The sequence below is a fragment of the Thamnophis sirtalis genome, unplaced genomic scaffold, assembly GCF_051295495.1.
Source record: "Thamnophis sirtalis isolate CommonGarterSnake01/CBP01778 unplaced genomic scaffold, rThaSir2_p1.2 scaffold_11, whole genome shotgun sequence".
NCBI lineage: Eukaryota > Metazoa > Chordata > Lepidosauria > Squamata > Natricidae > Thamnophis > Thamnophis sirtalis.
Genome location: NW_028261391.1, coordinates 36,893,431 through 36,917,420, shown reverse-complemented (window position 1 = coordinate 36,917,420; position 23,990 = coordinate 36,893,431). Strand labels below are relative to the sequence as shown.

Genomic DNA, 23,990 nt, shown 5'->3' with positions numbered 1-23,990 from the left:
CCTGCTCTAGTCCTCCTGGCCACACCTTTCCCTCCCACCTCTATGCATATCATGGCTTTTTCAGTGCTGTGCCAATGTTTTGTCTGCTTCCAGAGCTACCTTGGGCAACAAGAGGATTTACAGGAGGAATTTCATCTCTGCCAATCTTCCATCATGGCAGACAAGGTTCCTAACTGGCACAGCTATCTTCAGGTGATTCAGTCCCGTGAATATCAGAGAGTGCAGCATTTTCAAAAGGCAGAAAACATTTTGTTTATTGTACTGGAAAGAGTCAAGACAATGGATCCTAGAATTATAGTCGATTATTCAAGAAACTTGGAAGCCTTGGAATTTTCCCTCTCCGCCGCAGAAGATGAAGTTACCATGGACGTTCCCTTATGTGTCAATGCTGAGGTTCTCCTGCTGCAACCATGTACAGATGAACAAAGTAATTCTGAGAATGTTACTCATAGGAATTGCCAGATGCCGAGGCCATGCTATTTAGGGGTACCCAAGCAAGAAACCAATCTGGAAAATTGGACCAAACAAGATGTGTTCAGTGCTGTGGATGATGCCGATTCCAGGGGACATATTGTGCCAGGCAAAGTTCTTCATCTCCTGAAAGAACTGATAGTTGCTGCCATTGTTCACTGCAAGCACCAGAACCTTATTAAGCCAGGTACTGTCTCGGAGGTAAAGAGAGAACGATAGCAAGCTATTGAAAATATTTTAAAAAAATATTTATTCAGGATTAGCATTTGAAAAGTGAGAGGATTGAAAGAATACAAGAAGTTAGATGTAAATTATTAATCAAAGCAGCATGTTATTCTTGTGAGGATATATGTCAAAAAAATTACAATGCATATGTTGTACTATTCTGTACCCTCAAGCGTGTATGATAAAACACACCAGGAGAACCAGGAACAACAATATAAACGGGTATGGTATACAGTTATCCAAACTCACTTTTGTGAACCGGTAGGGAAGGTAAGTGAATACCACCGCTAGTTGCAATGCAGAAAAAAGGAACTTCATATTATCTTCTATAATATGGGATATCTTGAATTTTGGAACTAAATGCTTTTGTCTGAGATGCAATTAAATTTGGAGGTTCACTTTTCTTTTTTATCTTGTATTTCTTTAATATTCACTTAGGCTTTATCCTTGGTGATTCTTTCTTCCGGCTAATAAGGCTGGATGTGATATTTGTTGGATATCTAGTTAAATGTAGATCTTTAATGCAACACATTGCTTAGATTAAAACACATACCAGTACTGAGATTCTGGCTTGATCTTGCAATTGTACAACTATTATGTAGTAATAAATTTCTTTAGGAAGTATATTAGACAATACATCAAACTATGATAACAGCTCTGTCCAGGAATGCTGAACGTGTTATGGCAGATACTAGAACTTGAGACTTTGGCATTATATATATGACAGCTTATAACAAACTGTAACCCATTTTTGGCTGGCAGAATGTTGCAGGAGGCCATGGAGGCCGAAAATAGAGCCCAGGCAGGGTGCATGCGGCTCTCCCGACCTCTGTTTTTGGCCGGCAGTGTGTTGCAGAAGCTGTCCAGGCCAAAAATGGGCCAGGCGGGGGTCCCTCATGACACCCCCCCCATGGCTGTTTTGTCTGGCTGAAGCACCACAGGCTGGTGCTTTGATATTTCCAGGCCAGACCTGCAGGCCAGATCTAAGCCCCCCATGTACTGGATCCGGCCCGCCAGCAAGGTTGACACCCATGCTGTAGAATGAACTGAGTAGACCTCTTGTAAAAGCAGCCATGTCACTGAACTGCTATGTTCAGTTGCTTTAAATGTTTTCCCAAACTGTTTGTTCATTTCATTGTATGGACAAGAGCCTTACAGGCACCACCAGTTAAATAAATAATGTTAACCAATTAATAAAGTTAAATAATGTGAGTATGGTTACACACACACACACAAAGTTAATAAGGAGGTAATACAATTATTACAATTATTGTGGTATCTCTTTGCTGGCCTTACCAGCGTTAGAGAGTTGACAGATTGCTAGATCTGAATGGTAGGAATCTAGATCAAAAGACGACAGTAGAGGAATAAAGAACATGTTAATTTTTTGCTGATATCTATTGCTCTTTCAGATTTTTGCGGCTCAGATCTGGTAGCCCTATTTGTATGATATTCCAAAAATGAAAGCTGCCTTTCTCTTTAAATACTAAACAATGCTTTAAAAGAATGCTTTAGAATTTTAGTAGAAATGTTTTACACCTCATGAGAATGAACATGTCATTTCTGCTCATTCTGGGAGCACCCACATTTTTTCAGGTTTATATAGAAATTTGGAAACAAGCCCAGCTACTTTAAGAATAGCAAAGTGATGTTTGCACAAGTCCCAAAGAGCTTCTCTTGAGTCATTTCTGGAGAAGGCAAAGCCCTACACGTTGAACATTAATCAGAAGTGCTTCATACCTCACATTGGCATGGCACCTTTCTGTTATTCATTGAAGGAATGTGACTTAAAAAAAGAACCACTGCCTGACTTTAAAGGGTGGATTCCTTAAAACGTTGGAAGCTTTTTTTTTTCAAGCTCCCACTGAAGCCTGAAAAGGTACAGGTGCTCAATCAACTCGGATGGTCCTGTAGTACTTATTTCTTATGGTGCATTATCTAAGAAGAGTTCACTGGGCTTGAAATGAGCATATATGTTGCTTTGCCCTAGTTGGCTTCCTTAAAAATTATAAGTTTAGCAGATGTTTTTACAGCTCTCATTTACACTTATAACACTCACACTGTGTTGTTATCCAGTCTCAAATTGTTCTGCTAAGTTATTACTTAGTTATTGTGATGCTATACTTTGTTTGGGATATGTTTTTTCTTGGCTCAAGAAACTTGGTTTCTGCTTGTTTTTAAGGGAATGCATTTTTCTCCTCATGTGATTGCTGATTTCCAATCTGCTTGATGCTGTTACACCCTACAGCAATGTTTTCTCAGGTACCTGTATCAAGCCAGGAAGAATTCAGGAAATGATTTAAAACTGAATCAGAGCAATTTACAGTAAAAAGCATAAAAGCAGAGTAATAATCATAACACAGCAAGAACCAAATATAAAAAGTAACTGTTACACCAAACAATGAAAATCTTTTATAAAACTCCAGTAGAATTGAAAAGGTATTTGCTATTTGAAGAATATATACATACCTATATACTATATATATCTTCCAGGGCAGGATTTTAATTTATTTCTGAAACAGAGGAAGTACATTACTAAAAAGACAACAAAACATAATGCAGATTTCTATAATCTGAATCTATCATTTTATGTGTGCATAATTAGGCTATACAAAATTGAAAACAATTTAAAAATCCATACAAATTGTGAAATAATAATTTTAATTATAATAAGTGTATCTCAGCAGACTATGACCAGCTGACTTATTTTTCCTATTTAATCCAGAATCTTATTGTTAATGGGCAACCTCATGGCTATGTTCGTCCTTAATACAATTCTTTAGCTTAAACTGAACATGGACTGACATGAAAGATATTCAGAACACAAGGGCCAGTACAGGGCTGGGATACATATACTTGGCCTCTATTTACTTCAGATCAGATTACAGAGTCATGGAATTGAAATAGGCTATTTACATCCAGGAGGTTTATGCCTCTATTCATTGATCCAGTTTTAAGTTCAGGTAGTCCTTGATATTCAACAGTTTGTTTAGTGAAGATTAGAAGTTACAATGATACAGAAAAAAGTGACTTATGACCATTTCAGAATCTCCATGGTCAAGTGATCAAAATTCAGATGCTTGACAACCTATTTATGACAATTTCAGTATCCTAGGGTCATGTGATCAGCTTTTGTCATCTTCTGACAAGCAAAGACAATGAAGAAGCCAGATTCACTTAATAACTGTGTTACTAACTTAATTACTGCAGCAATTCACTTAATAACAGTGGCAAAAATGGTCTAAAGTAAGGCAAAACTGATTTAACATCTGTCTCACTGAGAAACAGATTTGTTCGGCTTAGTTGTGATCTTAAGTTGGGGATTCCTTGTGTTATTCACGCATATTTTATGAAAGCAGATTATCACCTCTTGTTTCCTGGTACCACCGTCAAGAGTTTTACTATTGGGATTCTGCATACCTCCACCATCTTTCATTTGGAATCCTATACCTTAAATCCATCATTCCATGCTTTGCACTCTGGTCTGATGGAACATAAGTCTTGATTTTCTTTTGTGTATGATAACTTTTAAAGTATTTAAAGAGGGCCATATGTTTTTTAGCTCTCTTCCCAAGGCTAAGCAAACCAGGTTCCTTCAAGCTCTTTAGAATACTTAGTTTTTAGGACGTTCTAACAGTTCTTCTCTGAACCTATTTCAAGTTTCTAAAGTATGTTCTGCATAACTGGATACTCAATGAAGTGTCTGATCAAAGCAAACACACACAAACAAACAAACAAGAAGTGGAACTGTTACTTCTGTAATTTAAAAACTATATATCTGTGATGTTGACAAAAAATGTTCCTTTGCTTTTATGGCAGTGATATCACACACTGACTTCATTTGCAATCCACTATAATTCTTTCACAAGTACTAATGTTAAGTCATTTCTCATTTTATTCCATGCATTTGTTTTTGTTTCAGAAGCCAGTACTTTGCTTTTGTCCTTATTCAATTTTATTTCTGTTATTTCAGCTATTTCTCTCCCTTGTCAAAGTCACTTTGAATTTTGTCTTCTAACACATTAGCTACACTATTCAATTTTGTGTCATCTGCAAATGTGATTTCATTCAAGTCAAATGAAGTCATTTCATCCAAAAAAAAATTTGAATGAAATAACTGTAAGATATTAATAAAAATAATGAAAAGCCGTGGAACTGGTACAGAATCTTGTGCTATCAATTATCACTGTTGAGTTAATAAGGAGACATTGATGAGCAATCTTGGAGTACAATTCTCCAACCAAATACATATTTATTTGTCATGATATGCTACCTCATATTTAATTAGAATTTTGTGAGGTACTATGAAATCAAGATGCTGCTGCTATTAATCTTGCCTTTTACATTTATTATCTTAGTCATATTTCTATACAACCTATCTTACCTGTGTGACTTTGGAAGGTTTCCAATAATATACATATATATATAATTCAAGGCAGTGAACATAACTATTTTTCCTCCTATTTTTCCCAACCAACAACCCTGTGAGTCAGGTTGGGATAAGAGAGAATAGCCCAGTCATTTTTTGTGTTCAAGGGAGGCCACAGTTTCTTGGTAGCTAGGCGAACCCCTTAATTACTACACCAATTTGGTTCTCAGTAAGATCTACTGTGTCTGTAACATTCCCATCTTCTGCTAAGAAACATTCCCTATTAAAAAGTTATGTGCTGCAATGTTAATATAGCAAGACTTATTCTTTATAAAACTATGCTTTTTTGTAGTAATGACCACAATGTTTTAATGTACTTATTTACTTTATTGTGGAGAAGACTACTAAGTAGTTCTGCCTCATATAGTATATATGTTAATTAATATATAGTTTAATTTTGTTAAAGCTTACTGATAAATGTATCATCTTCCATGATACTTATTTTTTCTAGATTGTTCATTTTGAAAACAGTGGCATTTGCTTTTCTAAGCACATGACACTTCACATATCCTCCATGATTTTATCCAAGGCAATATCTAAATGATTTGAATAAGCATTTACAAAAAGTAGAACCAGAATGAAACCTAATGGGTCCAGTGAGAACTGAGCACAATGGGGTAGTGCAAAACTAAACGGAAAGGAAATAAAACAAGGCATAGCAATAGCAGTTCGATTTATATACCGCTTCATAGCCCTCTCTAAGCGGTTTACAGAGTCAGCATATCGCCCCCACAGTCTGGGTCCTCATTTTACTCACCTCGGAAGGATGGAAGGCTGAATCAACCTTTGAGCCAGTGAGATTTGAACCGCCGAACTGCAGTTAGCAGTCAGCTGAAGTGGCCTGCAGTACTGCACTCTAACCACTGTGCCACCTTGGCTCTTAAGGCATAATTGCTTGGACTGAATAGAGTTTGCCAAAATTCTGTTATAAGCTTCATTCATTTTGTATTTAACATAATTTATATTATAAAACATTTCAGGTAACACACATTATGGATAGTCTGGTGATAACAAGATAGGAGACATGTCCAATTGAATATTGCCTGGTATCTCAGTAGCCTTCACTATTTATCATGGTATCTATTGGGATAGTCTCTGAGGGTTGAGAGTGATGATCACCATTCGGTGGTCTTCTTTTTTAAAGGATAGGTTCCAGTTGGTAATGAAAAAGATTGAGACCGAGGCTCCTTTGCTATGGAGAGTTGCTGGGCTGAATGTTCTCATAATAATTTATGAATGTTGGGAAGGTACATGCTGTTCAGAGTTAACAGCATATTTTAGATAAGTAAATAAAGTAGTCCAGGCACTATTTTTTCTTCAAGTTTTACTACACTATAAGAAATGAATAAAACATTGTAAATGCAGATATCCTCTGGATAGAGTGGCAGTCCTGCAATATAAACTAGAAATTGTTAACACTATAATGGTTTGGATAATTTGAACTTTTAAAGATAAGGAGAAACATTTATATTAATGTTAAATATATTTCTAAAATATTATTAAAAACACAGGTATTTGGATTGTACAATCAAAACTAAATGTGGTATTGATAAAAATGGCAAAAATAGGTTTATACAGAAAAAGCAGTTAGAAGATTATGAAGATTGTAGATTCAGAGATAGGGCAGAAAAAGGCAGTACAAATTTGTTTTCTGCCCCACCCTTCTAATGGTACGTTGCTCTTGGAAGACAAATGGAATAAACATTACTGAAAAACAGATGATGTGGGGGGAAAAACTAACATGTTTGCATTATGTGAATATGCATAACAGGTCAGGGTCTGAACAAGTCCCAAGCTCATTCTCTTTGTTGTTTTCCCCACAACTAGCAGTTATTCAAATAAGAACTTGAACAACACCTATGGGCTGTCAACACCCGCTGCTAACTCTATTGCGAATACTTAGGTTGATTTCAAAACACTATTTAATTTTTTTTGTTAATTTTCTAAAACTTGGTACTCTCTAGATCAGGGGTGTCAAACTTGCACTGTCACGGCGGCATCATGTGACCTATCATGACTTTCCCCCCTTTGCTAGACTGGGTATGGGTGTGGTCACCGCGTGATACATCTGGCCTGCGGGCCACAAGTTTGACAGCCCTGCTCTAGATGTGGTCACTAACTGGTGGTCTGTGGACCACTGGTGGTCCATGAGAAAATTTTGGTGGTCCGCAGAAAAATTATTTGCATTTTTATATTGCACTAAATACTATTTATCTTTTTAAAAATTCATATGATTGGCCCACAGGATTTAATATTAAGAATTTAGTGGTTCCTGAGGTATGAAAGGTGGGTGCCCCTGCTCTAGATGAATGGACTGTAATTCCAATCACTATCAGGTAGAGCAGAGTTATCTGGGGTGATGGGAATTGTGTTCCTGTATCAGGAGAATGTTTCCTTGAAGCAAAAACAACTGAAAGGTAATTTTTTTAAAATTTCGAAACTTGGGCAGGAATGAAAGAATTAGTGCCAGAGACCCAAAGATATAAATCCATGTGTCCATTTCTAGAATTCTGATACACAGAAAGCCATCATAAGCTATTTCAGTCCTGTTAAAATAAACTATTGCGCAAGATGAGAAAAACCATTGGCATACTTTCATTTAACTATTATTGCAGAATTAACTGCTACAGTATTACTTGCAAGGCTGGGTTCTTACAATTTTCTCCTTAAAACAGCTTTTATGTATTGGCCTTACTGTTGTCGCAATCATGTCAAATTTTTATAGTTTATTCTCCCTACTTTAATTTTCTTTGTTTAGGTGTGAGAAAACTTTGAAGTATGGGTAGTGACAGATAGGCAAGAAGGGCGTGTCACCTGTCTTCCTGGTTATGGAGGTCTTTTTCTTTATTATCTCTTTGTTCTGTTGCCACCACTAAACCTATTTCTGCTTTAGAAATTCTAATAAAATGTAACTGGGTGGAACGTGGGAAAGATATACATAGCATAGACCAGAGATCAGCAAACTGTGGCTCTGGAGCTGCATGTGGCTCTTTCATCCCTCTGCTGCAACTCCCTGTCACCGGTTGGCTCCACAATTGATAGGGCTTTCGGTTAGGACAGGTAGAGGAACAAGAACGCTGTGCTAGGAGGAGACTCTATGGTGGGGGAATTGGACTTCCGGTCGGCTTCAGAATTGAATGGGGGGCTTCTGGTTAGGACATTTGTGGCTCTTTCAGTGTTTAGGTTTGCTGACCCCTGGCACAGGCACTTGATTTACCTAGAAATAAAGGGGGAAAATGGACTTTTGTTAAATAACTCAATATTGTTTTAGTAGAGATTGTTATTTCTACAAAGTATCAATATCTCATTAATACCTGCCTACCCTGGCCCACAAATTATTCCTAACCTGTGCCCCACACAGGGAGTTATTTTCAGGAGACATATAGCCCTGGCCCCCAGATCCATCCTTACTCCTGCCAGTCAAATTTATTTGTTCTACTTTTTTCTTTGTCATGGACTATATCAGTGTTTCCCAACGTTGGCCACTTGAAGATGTCTCGACTTCAACTCCCAGAATTCCCCAGCCAGCGAACGCTGGCTGGGGAATTCTGGGAGTTGAACTCCAGAAATCTTCAAGTGGCCAAGGTTGAGAAACACTGGACTATATCTTGGGAGATGACCTGACTTGACATCTTTTAATTGGAATTACACATTACAATCCTCTCAGGAGCTGGTGGGGTAAATTATTTTACTAAGTTTTATAGAAAAATTGAGGGAAGGCAGGCTAGGATTCAAAATTGCTAAAATATGCAATCAGTTTTAACATACAGTGTCTGATTCAGACAAATCAGTATGAATTCTTTTTAAAGAATAGGAGAGTCCCAACAATTATTGACAATAAGTACAGGTAGTCCTTGACTTAGGACCACAGTTGAGCCCAAACTTTTTGTTGCTAGGTGTTAGGAGACATTTGTTAAGTGAGTTTTGCCCCATTTGGCAACCTTAAGGGAATCACTGCAATTAAGTTAGTAACCCGGTTGTTAAGTGAATCTGGCTTCCCCATTGACTTTGCTTGTCAGTAGGTCACAAAAGGTGACCACGTGACCCCAGGACACTGCAACCGTCATAAATATGATTCAGTTGCCAAATGTCTGAATTTTGAACACGTGGCCATGGAGAGGCTGCAATTGTTGTAACATGAAAAACAGTCATAAGTCACTTTTTCAGTGCTGTTGTAACTTTGAATAGTCACTAAACAAACTGTTTCGAGTCAAGAACTAACTGTACTTCATCTAGTTAGATAATATGGAGAGTCACTTTACTGGCAGGGGTTTACTATTAAGTCAGAGGCCCCCAGCCTTTTGGGCCCCAGGGACCAGTTTCATGGAGAGAGCATGCTGTCTGCTCTCCACAGATGGGGCTTCGCTTGTTTGCATGGCTGTTTCTGGCATGCCACAACCTGGTTCTGGTCCATGGACCGGGGGTTAGAAACCCTTGTATTAAGTCACCCTGCAAACATAAAAAACTAATTCATATTAGGGAACTGGAGACTAAAACATATGAAGAACGGTTGCAGGAACTGGGTATGTCTAGTTTAATGAAAAGAAGGACTAGGGGAGACATGATAGCAGTGTTCCAATATCTCAGGGGTTGCCACAAAGAAGAGGGAGTCAAACTATTCTCCAAGACACCTGAGGGTAAAACAAGAAGCAATGGGTGGAAACTAATCAAGGAGAGAAGCAACTTAGGAGAAATTTCCTGACAGTTAGAACAATTAATCAGTGGAACAGCTTGTCTCCGGAGGTAGTAAATGCCCCAACACTGGAAGTCTTTAAGAAGATGTTGGAGAGCCATTTGTCTGAAACGGTATAGGGCTTCCTGCATAGGCAGGGGGTTGGACTAGAAGACCTCCAAGGTCCCTTCCAACTCTGCGATTGTATTATATTATATTGGTTTTGATTTATTGTACACAAGTTATACTTAACTCTTCATAAGTGGAATCCTATAATATTATCCTCTTTGTGATGTAAGCTGCATATCATGCCATTTTTCATTGATATTAGGGGTTTGCATTGCTTCCTGTTTGTGCTTTAGGACACAAGCATTATTTGTGAAAGATGCTAAGACCCGGGACCTAAAGAGGCTGAAGTTGACAATTACTTTGCTATATTCCTTTGACTTCCACTGTGTTTTTTCCCTCTTAAATCAGGTGAACTTAGTGCTGAGAGGTTAAATGAGGATGGGATGCAGCTGCCTTTGTTGGTGTCCAGTGACTGGAAAACGATCTGCTTCAACATTATCCCAGTAATGAGGAGAAAGCAGGATGCTCCGAACAACTGGCAAGAAAGAGGTTTCCCAAAAGGCAGTCTGAGCAAAGTCACTCAAGAAGCTGTTTTCATTCCTGCCAGTTACCATCACTGGAGGTAAAACTAACGCTGTTGTGAAAGCTGCCTTATGGGAAAAGGCCCGACTTTTAACATAAAAATCTTATCCCAGATGCACTTCTAAGAAGATTTCTATGGTTTAGTGTAAAGGAAGGAAAAAGATAAATCATATGTATGGCTTCTTGATTCCAATTCATACCTACCAATATATTATCATATTTTTACACCAAGTTCACGAAGTGCTTCTTTGTAAATGCAAGTATGTATGCAGTGGATGTATCCTGTATTCTTCATGTGAATCTGAAGATTTCTGAGAAAAAAATATACAGGCTAGGTAGCCTTCCCTGGCAGTCAAAATTCCCAGCAGCATGGAATTTACATATCAAAAATTTATATGGGAAAATTAGCTTTATATAATACAAGGCTTCTTTACCTATGGGAAAATGTTTGTTCCTTCTTGGTACATAATATAAATCCCCTAATGAAGAGGTAAAGCATTAGTTCCATACAGTATATCAGGGTTGCTCAAATGTAAATGATCTAAGAATAGAGTTTGGAATAGAACATTTTGTCCAAAATTATATGATACTGTCCTAGAGTAACCAGGTTTCAAGGTTACATGTCTCTCTAGACCTGTGCTTTCTAGCCCCTTGGAGCCCTCTTATAATAAAATGTCAAAAATCAGAGGAAGGGAAATATATCATTTTGAGATAGGAAACACAGTAAATATTTTATACCTATAAGTTTAAAATAAATTATTCAAAAACCTTTAAAATTCAGAGGAAAAGTTAACATCCTATCCCATTTATACGTATCTCTGAGGTGCTCCTTCTACCACTGCAGTTTTCATACCCTCCAAGAATATTAAGTATGGTAGCTGGCCACCAAAAATTTTCACCTGTGCACTTTCCACAGTTGATATAAGCAACAAACAGTACAATGTCAAAGAGTTATCTAAAGAGGCTAGCTAAAACTTTGTTTAATGTTTATAGTTTAAAGCTGTCAAGCAAAATATTGCTGCGGTTTTCTTAAGCAACTTGTTTAGGCATGATATGTACTATTATAACTATTCATAAAATCTCTATAGGTAGAACTCAAAGAGGTTGGCATCCGGAATAGATTACATATAATCTGGTGCTGTCAGTAATTGATGTGTTCTTCACAAAAGCATGCAGAGATTGTAAATACTTGTGCAGGGTGCAGAATTCTCATCAGGTTCTGATTGTTCTATGGGACTCATTTTTACTGCCATCTGAGCTCCAAATTCTCTGGTAATTTGATCAGTCCCAAAATGGAAGCTTAACTCACACAGTTTCTCCACTTTGTGTGTCTTGCTTGCTTCATGGCATTCCATATATATAAATTTAAAAATAAATAAATGTCTTGGCAATCATATCTATGTATTTATTCCAGGGACAGAGTACTTAAAAATAGTTTTAGCTACACACATGGGCTTCTGAGTACTAAAAACAGACCAAAATTTGTATTTATTCCCACATGCCTGTACAGGTGGTCCTCACTTAATGACCACTCATCGAGCAACCATTTAAACATATGATGGTATTATGAATGAGTGGTACTAATAACCAGACATTGTACTTAAGATGGTTGCAGGCTCTCCATGATCACAGGATTATCATTTATGACCCCTTTTTGGTGGGACATAAAGCAGTACTTCCCAATATGAACACAGAGGGCAAACTCATTTTGGCCAAAATACAATTCTGCAGATTCATAGGTACAAAGCCATATATGGCTTTAAACATCAATACTAACACGTTGGTTGTATTGGTATATTGGTAACCAGTGTAGTGATCTCAACATAGGTTCAGCAATATGACTCTGATACCCTGCCATCAGCAGTTGAACTATAGTTAATATGAATCAACTGCAGCTTCCAAGTTGTCTACAAAGGAACCACCTTGTAAAGTGTGTTATAGTAGTCTAAATATGAAGCGGTGGGAAACTGAGTTGCTGTTGTAACAGCATCCTAATCTGAGAAAGCCACCGACATACCAGGTGAAGCTTGGAAAAGGTCCTCCTCCTGGGTAGGAAGATAAGATACTGATGCATCAGTAACAAACTGCACTGCTTCTTCTACTAGGACTTATTTTCTATATAGCAATTGGCTTTGGTATATGAATAAAATAGAATAGAGTAGTTGGAAGGGACCTTGGAGGTCTTCTAGTCCAACCCCTACTTAAGCAGGAAGCCCTATACCATTTTAGATAAATGGTTATCCAATCTCTTCTTAAAAACTTCCAGTATTGGAGCATTTACAAATTCTGGAGGCAAGTTGTTCCACTGATTAATTGTTCTAACTGTCAGGAAATTTCTCTTTAGTTCTAGGTTGCTTCTCTCCTTGATTAGTTCCCACTCATTGTTTCTTGTCCTGCCCTCAGGTGCTTTGGAGAATATCTTGACTCCCTCTTCTTTGTAGCAGCCCGAGAACACTGCTATCACTGCTAGTCCTTTTTTTCATCAAACTAGAAATACTCAATTCTAGCAACCATTCTTTATATGTTTCATTCTCCAGTCCCCTAATCATCTTTATTGCTCTTCTCGGAACTCTTTGAAGAGTTTCAACATCTTTTTTTTTATAGTGTGGGGACCAAAACTGGATGCAGTATTCCAAGTGTGGCCTTATGATTGGCAATTGTTTAGATTTTAGGGGTAATCTAATATACTATTCTATCAGAGAGTTGTCATTCTGGCCCATGTTCTAACCATAGTAAAAATGAATTTAACAATTGACTGCTTTTATACTGGGATTATTTATGGTAGCTCTTTGCAAATATTTAAAGGCAGATCCTTCAAGGTCATTAGCGTAAGACAGCTGCATTTAGTATTGGTATAAATTTTTTTCTCTCTCAGCCTTTCTATTACATATAATATGTTTTATTTTACAAAATAATTATCCCTGTTTGGTATATAAATAAGGAATCCTCAGAAGCAAAGAAGAAACCTATTTGATCCGGCCAGAACTGATGTGTAGTGCACAATAGGTGGGGAAGTCTTGTTTGCATGCAATTATCAAGAACATGATAACAAAACAAGGAAGGCTAGAGATATGCTAATCATAACTATGGGCTGATTTTACTTGTAACATATCTGCAAATGAAGGAATGACTGAAATAGCTACATTCTTGCAACAAAAATAGCATATAAAATGATAGCACTGGTATGTGACAGGGAAATGTTACTGAATCTGACTACCCATCCTTGTCATGCCTATGTGTTCCATAGTATATATGTGGAATTCTATTCACCTGTTAGTGCAAATAGTTACCCTCAGATCTGAGAGCATAAACCAATGCATTATGAAACAGAAACATGTTGGACTCTAGATACATATGCACATATACATAAACACTTTCTTCCCTAAGAGGAAACATATATCATATTTTGATTGCCAAATATGTACAAGAATGTTTTAATGTTGTTGGCAGAGAAATCTGTATAGTTTAGAATGTGGAAACTGTGCAAGGAACTGATTTTTGTGAACTGATCTTTGTCATTTATTTCAGCTTAGAAACAATGCATCCTCATTTAGAATCCCAAAAGCTGTCAATAGTCTCCACAGTCCCTAGGTCCTTTAAAACAGAACTAGGAAGTCCTTACCTCTCTGGATATTCAATAATAATGTAATTCTTAGTATTTCATTTCCTATTCTGACCGAGGCTTCTCAAGAGCATGAAGCAAACTCCTTATCCTGACAAAAAACCCTTTTATTAATTTACTGTGACTTCTTCTCATTTTCTTTTACAGAACCCTGATTTCCATCCTCCTAACCTAGCACAACGCAAAGTGCTAATTCTCTTATATGCTAATTCTCTTATATGGGGGTTCACAAACCCCCATAGGACTGAAGAGAGCAATTAGGGCAACACTCGGCTATTGCAGGCAAAACAAGCTGGTCCTTAACTTCGATAAATCAAAAAATTTAGTTTTTGCCAAAAGACCAAGCCAATACTCCTGGCAAATAGAAGGATATAGTTTGGAACAGGTTAGAACATTGAGATACCTTGGTGTGGTTTTCCACTCGCTAGGGACATGGAAGGCTCACCTGGATCACACATTGCAAGTAGCCATTAGGTCCTCAAATGCAATCAAACATTTCTTTTATACAGGTGGAGGTCAGTTAGTACCTGCTGCCTTAAAACTTTTTGAGGCCAAAACATTGGCACAAATTCTTTACGGGGCACAAACAGGAATCCTTGCAAAGAGAGACTTGTTAGAAACCATTCAAACAAAATTCCTGCGAGCCATCTTAGCTGCTCCCAATGGAACTCCAAATGCCCAGTTAAGAATTGAGACAGGCATGCTTCAAATTCAAGTAAGAGCCTGGAAGATGATGGTCATTTATTGGTTTAAAATGCATTTCTTTCCAGAGGGACTGTCCCCACTAGTGTTGACTGACAATTTCCCTTCCCCCTGGAAACAAGCAATTGATCACAAGCTAGGCTCTTATAGGCTTTCACCATTATTATTAATGTCCCGAGGCTTTGAGCAAGCAAAGCAAGTAGTAATCAATAGAATGAGGGACATGGAGTTCCAAGAAGAACTAAATAGGTTGCCTTTCCACAGTAGGGACAGAATCAAACAGGGTGTGTGGGAATCGGCAAGATATCTAAATGACCTGATCTCTCCAAAACAAAGAATAGCTTTCTTCAGAGCCAGATTTAACATTCTTCCTTCAGCACTCCTCCAGGGCAGGTATAAGAGAACACCTATAGCAGAACGGGTCTGTGTATGTGGTAAAGGAGAAGTGGAAGATAATTCACATGTACTATTACACTGAGAGCTATACAGGTCTGCATATATTCTTCCCTTATTAGAGAGATTGCCAGGGAGAGCAGACAATTTTTATCTAGGCTTTCTCCTCCAGGACACTAACCCGGTTACCACGCATGCAGTGGCAAAGTTCTGTGCTGCTGCAATGTCCATAAGAAAAAAATTGGCTACAGTATAGTACCATCTTGTACCAATTATCTGGACATATCTTTAACAATCTTTGGACCATAATGTTATTATCCACTTTTAATTTAAATACTTTTAATTATATTTTAATGTTAGTATTTTTAATATAGTGTAAAGACAAATGTATATTGCTGGTCTTTGACCGTAATAAAGATCTTACTTACTTACTTCTCATTCACATCCAACAAAGTCTTTCAAGGCAGGATTTACAGTCACAGACCTTATTTGACTTGGAGAGCTGCCAGGCTGATATTTGCAAAACTTGGCAAGGAGTCTCGCAGAGTCACGAATCAATTAAGCGAACTAATTGTCTCCTGCAAACTCTACTCCCCTTTTGCTCCTCTTTTATTTCCTCTGGGAGAAGACATTCATTGTCCCCTCTGGCTTTGCTCCCAAGTTGACCCGTTCTTTAGCTGTTCTCTTCCTCTGGCAACTCTGCACATGCGCACACTGGGAACAGGCTCCAGCTGTTCGTCTGTCTCACTGATGTCTGACTCTGAAGGCAGCTGATAACTGGCATATGACCCTGGCTCCCTCTCTGCCTCCAACACCGAGCCCTCATCAGAACATTCCCCAGACTCCAGGACTGGCCCATCTTCCTCCCCAACCTCCTCACTGTCCAAATCCGCTGCCAACTCTGCTGGCCGCTGGTGGGCCACAACATTACTTTGCTAGTTGAAATGTTAGTAAGTGGAGAGTCATCTTGTTTTAGGTAGCCATATTCTGAAGAAATCAGTTTGAAAATCTAATATGCATGTTGACTTCTCCAGTAATTCTTAGCATGGATATTAATATGAATTGTGGATGAATGAATCCTACAGGGAAGCAGACTAAAGTCTGAAATAAAGTGCCAACTTCCAGTTGCATATTTTTCTTCTTAGGTACTCCACCAATCGTCCCATCTTGAAACTTCTTCAAATTGTAAGCACCCTAAAGGGATATCGCCTGGACAGTCTCTGCCTTCTTGACCAAATCAACCATGAGTATTGGAGAGAGAAAGGAGAGGAAAAGGGGCTCACATTTCAACACTTGAAGGTTGGTGGGATTTTTTTTCCAGGAGTGCAAAACTTAATTTTGGTTCAGATGTATAGCTATTAATAGTTTAACACAGAATAATGGAGAATGATCAAATGCCCCTCCCTTCATTCCTGAAGGCTCCTGACAGATTGGGCTTTAATTTTCTGAATTAAAGGAAGCCTTTAGTCAGCATCTTTATGGAGAGGAGGTAGGGAAAGTAGTTAAGTATAGGCAGAAAATAAGAAAGCTTCTCTTTGTAGGTACAGTATCTTCTCTAATGTCTGATTGGCAAAGGGGGCTACTATGGAACACAACAGAGTACTGGAGATCAGGACTAGTGCATCCCACTTATCTCCCTGTGCTTCATATAGTAATTGAACAAAGATTAAATATGGCTTACACCAATTGCTGAATATTGTGAAAATTAAACATGATTGCAAATCCATAAGTGGGAGCAACTCTGAAATATTCTGAATATTTTCTTTCACTCAGTGTAGGGCTAGAGTTTTTACGAACTTAGCAGAATATCAAATGCTGCTTGGGCAGTTAGAATTTCATGTTTTGGATGTGATCCATTCCTTACCACTGCATAAAAGATGGAGTAGTAGAACGTGTTTTACAAAAATCTGGGTCTGTGCCATGCAACTCACAAGCAATGTAGCTTAATTATTACACCTTTTGATTTTAGCTAGTTATATGTTCTTTCGAGAAATGAGGCCAATTTTAGAATGAACTGAAGTAAGATTTATTGTTTGTTCTTATTCAGCTTTGTTTATGAATTCGGTTATTAATTGGACAATAATTTATTAAGCTTATCTTGCCTTAACTTTGTGAATGGCTTTTTAAACTTCCAATACCTGCATTTTCTTTTTAATTGCAACTTTAAAAGCTTAGGAAACATCAAAGAAGCAACATACTTCAGTGCACTGTTCCCTACACCATTAACCAAGGGAACTCTACTACACTCCCCAAAATAATATCTAGTAGCTCAAACAAAAACTTTGCTGTGTGGCATATGTATTTTACTGGGAAATGTAAATTAAGCAGGCTCAAAAAACCAGGGCCCAAACACAGTATGAATCTTATAGTGATGCCCATTTTGCTCTCTGAATTTGTGTATACCTAACCCTAACTCTAAGAGATTTGCTACCCAATGTAATTTTACCGTGTATTTTACCAGGAAATATAGATATCAGCACCCTCCTAAGCATATTGATGCACTACATATCTGTTGGCGATGTCCACTTTACTCTGAATTCATGGAGACATAATGCTAATCCTAACTGAATTTGTCCCCCAATGGTATTTTCTTATATATTTTATAAGGAAATGTAGATAAGGAAGCTCAAAAAATCAGCACCCTCCTATGTATACAACATGCTACAAATCCATTGGTAATATCTATTTTGTTGTCCAAATTCATGGAGACCTAACCCTAAGTGAAACTGCCCCACATTGTGAATTTCCAATGTACAGTAGTGGCCAAAATTGTAGAAACCTTTTGGAAAAAGGGTACAGAATTTTTGAGGTTTGATGGCTAATAACACCACTTTTCTTTTGAGTAGTACCATAAAATTATATATCAGTGGAAATATAATTTAATCAAGAATGTAATGCAATAACTTTTATGAAGGATTTGCTATTAGAACAGCAGTTATAAAGAAGAAAAGTGAAACATGTAGAAAAAAATAAGATATACAAAAATTATCACCATAGAAAAAATGATATATACGAAAATTATCACCATGTCAGTTAATACTTAGTTGAGTAACCTTTAGCATGAATTATGGCCGTACAATGTCTTCCCATGGAGTGAACCAAGTCTTTTAGTTCTACAGCTGTTATAATGTGAAACCAAGATTGAATGATTGCTTCTATTAACTGGGTTTTATTGCTGGCTATATTTGACTATACCTTTTCATAGAATACAGATAATAGAACAAACTTTATTGGATTACATTCTTGATTAAATTATCTTTCCATTGATATATAATGTTATGGTACTACTAAAAAAAAAGTGGTATTATTAGCCATTAAACTTCAAAAACACACTTTCCCCAAAAGATTTCCACAATGTTGGCCACTGCTGTATTTTAACCAGGAGGTAAGGTGGGCTCAAAAAGTCAGCATCTTCCTAAATGTACTGACGCATTATAAATTTGTTGGCAATGTCAATTTTACTCTTTAAATTAATGGAGACCTAACCCTAAGTCAATATGCCCTCTCATGGAATTTCCCATGTATTTCACTAAGAAACATAGATAAGACAGGCTCAAAGTCAGTGATCCATCTATTATTATCAAAATTAAGCTCAAAAGATCTATTCAGTTTCTTATAGTAAGCTGTACTTTAAATGTTTAATAAGGACCAAAGGTTTCAAGACTATAGGTAGTCCTCAACTTACAACAGTTCGTTTAGTGACTGTTCAAAGTTACAACAGCACTGAAAAAAGTGACTTATGATCCTTTTTCATAGTTATAACCTTTGCAACCTCCCCATGGTTAAAATTCAGATGCTTGGCAACTGATTCATATTTATCATAGTTCCAGTGTTCCATGAGATCACCTTTTGCAGCCTTCCAACAAGCAAAGTCAATGGAGAAGGCAGATTCACTTAACAATTGGGTTACTAACTTATCAACTGCAGTAATTCACTTAACGACTGAGGCAAGAAAGCTCATAAAAAGGGGCAAAACTCACTTAAATGCTTCACTTAACAGAAATATTGGGCTCAATTGTGGTCGTAAGTCAAGGACTACCTGTACAAGTAAGCTACTTTTGGTGTCCCCAAAGTTGGGGAAAAGTTGATTTTTCCCAATTTTTTAAATATGCATTAATTATTTACCAGAACAGAGACCAATATATTGTTCAATGTATAATGAACAATAATAATATGTTTGGTTTTACATATCTTTGAAAGGCTTTTTTGCACTGCCTTTAGTAATTATTCCTACTTCCTCCTAGATGATATTGCTGTGGGCTACTCATTTTTTCCCTTCCTCTGAAGATTGGCTGAGTCTGGAAGGATCAGTATATCGTCTGCTGGTGATCTTACTCTGCTGCTTGGTGACCAAAGATCTTCCCCATTTTTTATACCCAGAGCAAAATCTGTTCAAGAATGATAGTCTCTACCTAACTGCCTTGTATCCCAAAGTGGAAAGCTTTGCCATAAGTCCTAAATATTTCCTAAAGTTTCATTTTGCCCAAAGAGAAGGCAAGGAATACCATCAGAAGGATAATGGTCTCAAAGCTTTACTTCATCTCCCAGCTGAAAACAGAGACTACTGGGATACTGCCTTTTTTGATATGCTGCTTAGCAAGGTAATTAATTATAAATGCAAGGTTTAAAATTTATAATTTGATCTTTTTCCAGGTCTGTCTGTAAGATCTTGTGACTTTTCTGTGGATTCCCTAGTATAATCATTCAAATATTTATTAATGTACTTTTACATGTAACCATTTAATTACATATACATATATGAATTTTCTGCTTACATTTCTTCAAGATGGTTAGACATGTGAAGTTTAAATAGAAGGGAAGGCTTATGCATCTTCATTTATGCAATTTTTACTACAACTACAATGCATTGTTAGCATTCATTGATGGCTGAGCTAAGTCCTTACTTTGCATTCTATAAATATATGGACATTTTTCTTTTTAATGGGGCATTCTACAGCTTAATTACTCGGTATTATTTCAGCACTCGCCTTGATTATATTCTCCAATAAAGGTCTCTGCTGAGTTTAAATCTCCTGTGATAAAACTTTAATCAAAAGCAATAATACATTTGTGTTTACAAGTGAGGAGCCCTGAGAGTTAGAGATAATTTCCGAAGAGACATTCATGTTTATTTATTTATCAATTTAGACACCACCTAGCTCACTATCTAAACGACTTTGGGTAGTTTACAGATTCAACCTGTCTGGGAGGGAGGGATTAGCCTGATGGGAAACAGCCTTTTTTGAAGGGTAGAAAGAAATTAATTCAACCTGTTTTGGAGGGAAGTACTCCTTTGTGCGCGGGATATCTGGAGCAGGTCGGCTACAAGTGCAAGGATGTCTGCCCGCCACAAGTCACGAGTGGGAGGCATAATATCACCACCTCAATTTAACCTCGACAGTAAAGTCGCTTATTGTTGCTGCAGCATCAACTAAGAAAGAATACCTGTCACAGGATGGTCCTGCTCATTCTGCACTGTTGACAGTGCCAAGCAATCCTTGCTGCTGCAGTTAAATGGAGATGGCAAACTTGTACGGCACTCATTGCAAGCCACAAACCCAGAGTGTTGGGATTAAATTTGTTATTATTTCATTTAAAAATGCAATGTCATTTATTTTATTGTTTTTATTTTATTTTGTTAAATATTTCCCAGTTGCATTTTAATTTGGTTTAATTCCTTTGTTCTGGGCCTATTGTTCTTAATAGAACAATCTTACCTGTTTTTCATTGGGCTTCTACCCAGCCCTAAGTCCGTCCCCCCCCCCCCCAATTCTTTGGCATAAATATGCCATGTTAGTAAAAAAAATATGCTACTTTTGTTTCCTTGGGTTATTACTTCATTGTTTTTAAGACAACTGCTGTACTGTTTTAGCCTTTGAACTGGTAAATTTACTAAAGAAAAATTTACTAAAGAAAAAGAAACAAACCTTACAGCAGAAAAGTAGATTGCTCAAAGAAAGACAAGCAGTACTTCCCACAGAGAAATCAGTAATATTTTATATATCAAGCATTATGCAGAGAGTATAGATTATATGCTATTGAACATCACTGCTAAGAGGTTATTAAAGATTTACAGGCAGCCATGACTGACTCAGTTGAGGGCACATTCTCTGTTAAATAAACAGTCAAAGCCCGAGGTCTACTCAAAAGAAAATAAAACAGAACAGGCAAAACATATAGCAGTGTTTTTGATATGACAATACAGTAATGCCTAATAAGACTGAGGACAAATATAAACCAACGTGGGTGTGGGAACAAAAACTTTAGGGAGCATCATCCCAATAGAATCTAGAATACCAGCCTCAGGGTGTGATGTATAATACTGTATAAACTGTCACAGTGGTAAGTTGTGCAACTCCAGCAAGGTTTTTATGCAAGAAGGTAGTCTTGAGGTAGTCTGAGAAAGAGCAACTACAAAACCATTTATTAAGGATGTAGTCAGCAATATTTTTTTGTAAATTGTGTCCACAATACCAACATGACTGCCAACCATTGTGGGAAACAATTATTGACAAATTAACCATTCAAATTGAACCCATCCTAATTATGGAATACTAGGGACGGATAGCTCAGCGGCTAAGACGCTGAGCTTGTCGATCAGAAAGGTCGGCAGTTTGGCGGTTTGAATCCCTAGTGGCGCATAATGGAGTGAACGCCCGTTACTTGTCCCAGCTTCTGCCAACCAAGCAGTTTGAAAGCATGTAAAAAATGCAAGTAGAAAAATAGGAACCACCTTCGGTGGGAAGATAACAGCGTTCCGTGTACCTTTGGTGTTTAGTCATGCTGGCCACATGACCATGGAGACATCTTCGGACAGCGCTGGTCTTCAGCTTTGAAAAGGAGATGAGCACCGCCCCCTAGAGTCGGGAATGACTAGCACTTATGTGTGAAGGAAACCTTTACCTTTAATTATAGAATAAGTGATACAGCAGTGCGCAGGGGATTTTTTTGTGAGAATGAGAATAGTAGTGTCATGGTGTTATATTGCATGCTTTGCCCTTTTAGGATGTGCTTGTGACACCACAGAACACAAAGAGACCAAGACTTGCAATACCACATGGTACTGCTTTCCTTAACCTGTCAGTTTCCTTACCCTGGCAACTGTTGGATCTGAATATTTTCTTAAAAGCCAGTTCTAAAGTAATGGATATGTTATTTGATATAGTTTGATATTTTTGTTTTCTAGTTTCAGGTGAACCAAGTTAAAGACCCACAACGGATCTCTGCTATGTCAAGCATCTTGTCAAAGATTAAGAAAATGGTCCAAAATGAGAGTTGAAAATTCTTGTGCCTGGATGAATTTTTGAACATGCTTTATATTTAGCTTATTTCTTGTGATCAAGCTTCAATTCTGATTTTTGGGGTTTCTTGCTCAAGAAAATAAAGCACATATAGCATGACATTCTTCAGTATATAAATGTAGCACTTGTTGAATTCAATTTCATTACTAAGAATGATGGTCCAATTTGTAACTACTGTTTTTTTATAAAGTAAGTAAAATATATGGTGATTCTCTGTCCATATACTGTCTTCCAAAAGTTGCTACCAAATAGTAATTGTGAATGTGACAGCAATCATAATTATATACATGCAGAATAATCCTATTAATCGAATTACTGTAATGTAAAATTAATATTTTTGTCTAGAGCTCTCACAGTCTTCATTCTGTTCCTCATTCACCATGACAGATATATTCCTTGATAGTATGCTACTATATTAGAAGAAAATATTAAGATATTCTGAGTCTCTTTAGGAAATTCCAAAGTTCAGAATGAATACAGGAAATGTTTTTTTAAAAAGGATGTGAAGTATTTTTTATAGCTTTTTCAGAAGCTCAGGATTTATTGGACATTACGGTATGTTATTGCAGATTTCTAAAGGCTGAAAACCTGATGAAAAACATAGTATAAGAAACTCTGGTCATCCATTGCTTTAGTAGGAATTTCAGCAGTTCTTTGCTCACTTGCCCCCCTTACTGATAATGATTGGTAGTACATCTATGAATTAAAAACTGCACAATATCTAAGGGGTTGCCACAAAAAAGGAGTCAACCTATTCCCCCAAAGCACCTGAAGGCAGGACAAGAAGCAATGGATGTAAACCAATCAAGGGGAAGCAACCTAGAATTAGAAGTTAATCAATGGAACAACTTGCCTCCAGAGGTTGTGTATGCTGCAACACTGGACATTTTAAAGAAGAGATTGGACAACCATTTGGCTGAAATGGTATAGGATTTCCTGCCGGAGCAGGGGGTTGGACTAGACGACCTCCCAGGTCCCTTCCAACTATTCTATTCTGTTCTATTCTATTCTTACACATACATACATCTGTGAAAACCTGGATATTAATCTAGAGCTAAACCTCTTTTTCCCATACAGCCCTTGGAGCCAAAACGGCTGCCATTTGCATTGTAGAATGTGATATTTTGTGAAGAATATACACTTACAAAGCAATGCTAGATCCTATGTAATGTTAATTGCAGCCATATAATGTATCTGTATTCTTTCTGCAAAGGAAGAATTTATGAAGTAACAAAATCATAGCGTATCTTTTTATGTGATTGTACCTAAAGATATATACTGTATGTTTATGGCGCTGCCATTTAGTCGTTATTTTTAATTCCATTTTGTGTGTGTTAATTCATATATGTGAGAAAACTAATAATGTAATACAATTCTATATGAAAACTTGTTATCTGACTTTGGTATCATACAATAATTATTTTTTCCCAGTTTATGGCTCAGTTTTATTCTGATCACACACTGTAAATATATCATTTACTAATGGCACCAAGATAATTTCAATACAATACATAATATATATAA

General features: G+C 37.2%; 1 protein-coding gene and 1 long non-coding RNA gene across 2 annotated transcripts; one reads left to right on the top strand and one right to left on the bottom strand.

Moving 5' to 3' along the window:
* Positions 1-33: 33 nt before the first annotated feature.
* Positions 34-23,990, top strand: MAB21L4 (mab-21 like 4). Its single transcript, XM_014065948.2, has 5 exons — positions 34-658; positions 10,275-10,488; positions 16,311-16,464; positions 19,410-19,766; positions 22,352-23,990. Exons 1-5 carry the CDS (start codon positions 43-45, stop codon positions 22,442-22,444), a joined length of 1,434 nt encoding a protein of 477 aa, XP_013921423.2. The 5' UTR covers positions 34-42; the 3' UTR covers positions 22,445-23,990.
* LOC148043610 (uncharacterized) lies at positions 576-4,607 on the bottom strand. The gene is made up of 3 exons (XR_015698025.1): positions 2,756-4,607; positions 1,993-2,037; positions 576-694 (listed from the first exon to the last, which is right to left on the bottom strand). It is a non-coding gene; the product is annotated as an uncharacterized LOC148043610 (long non-coding RNA).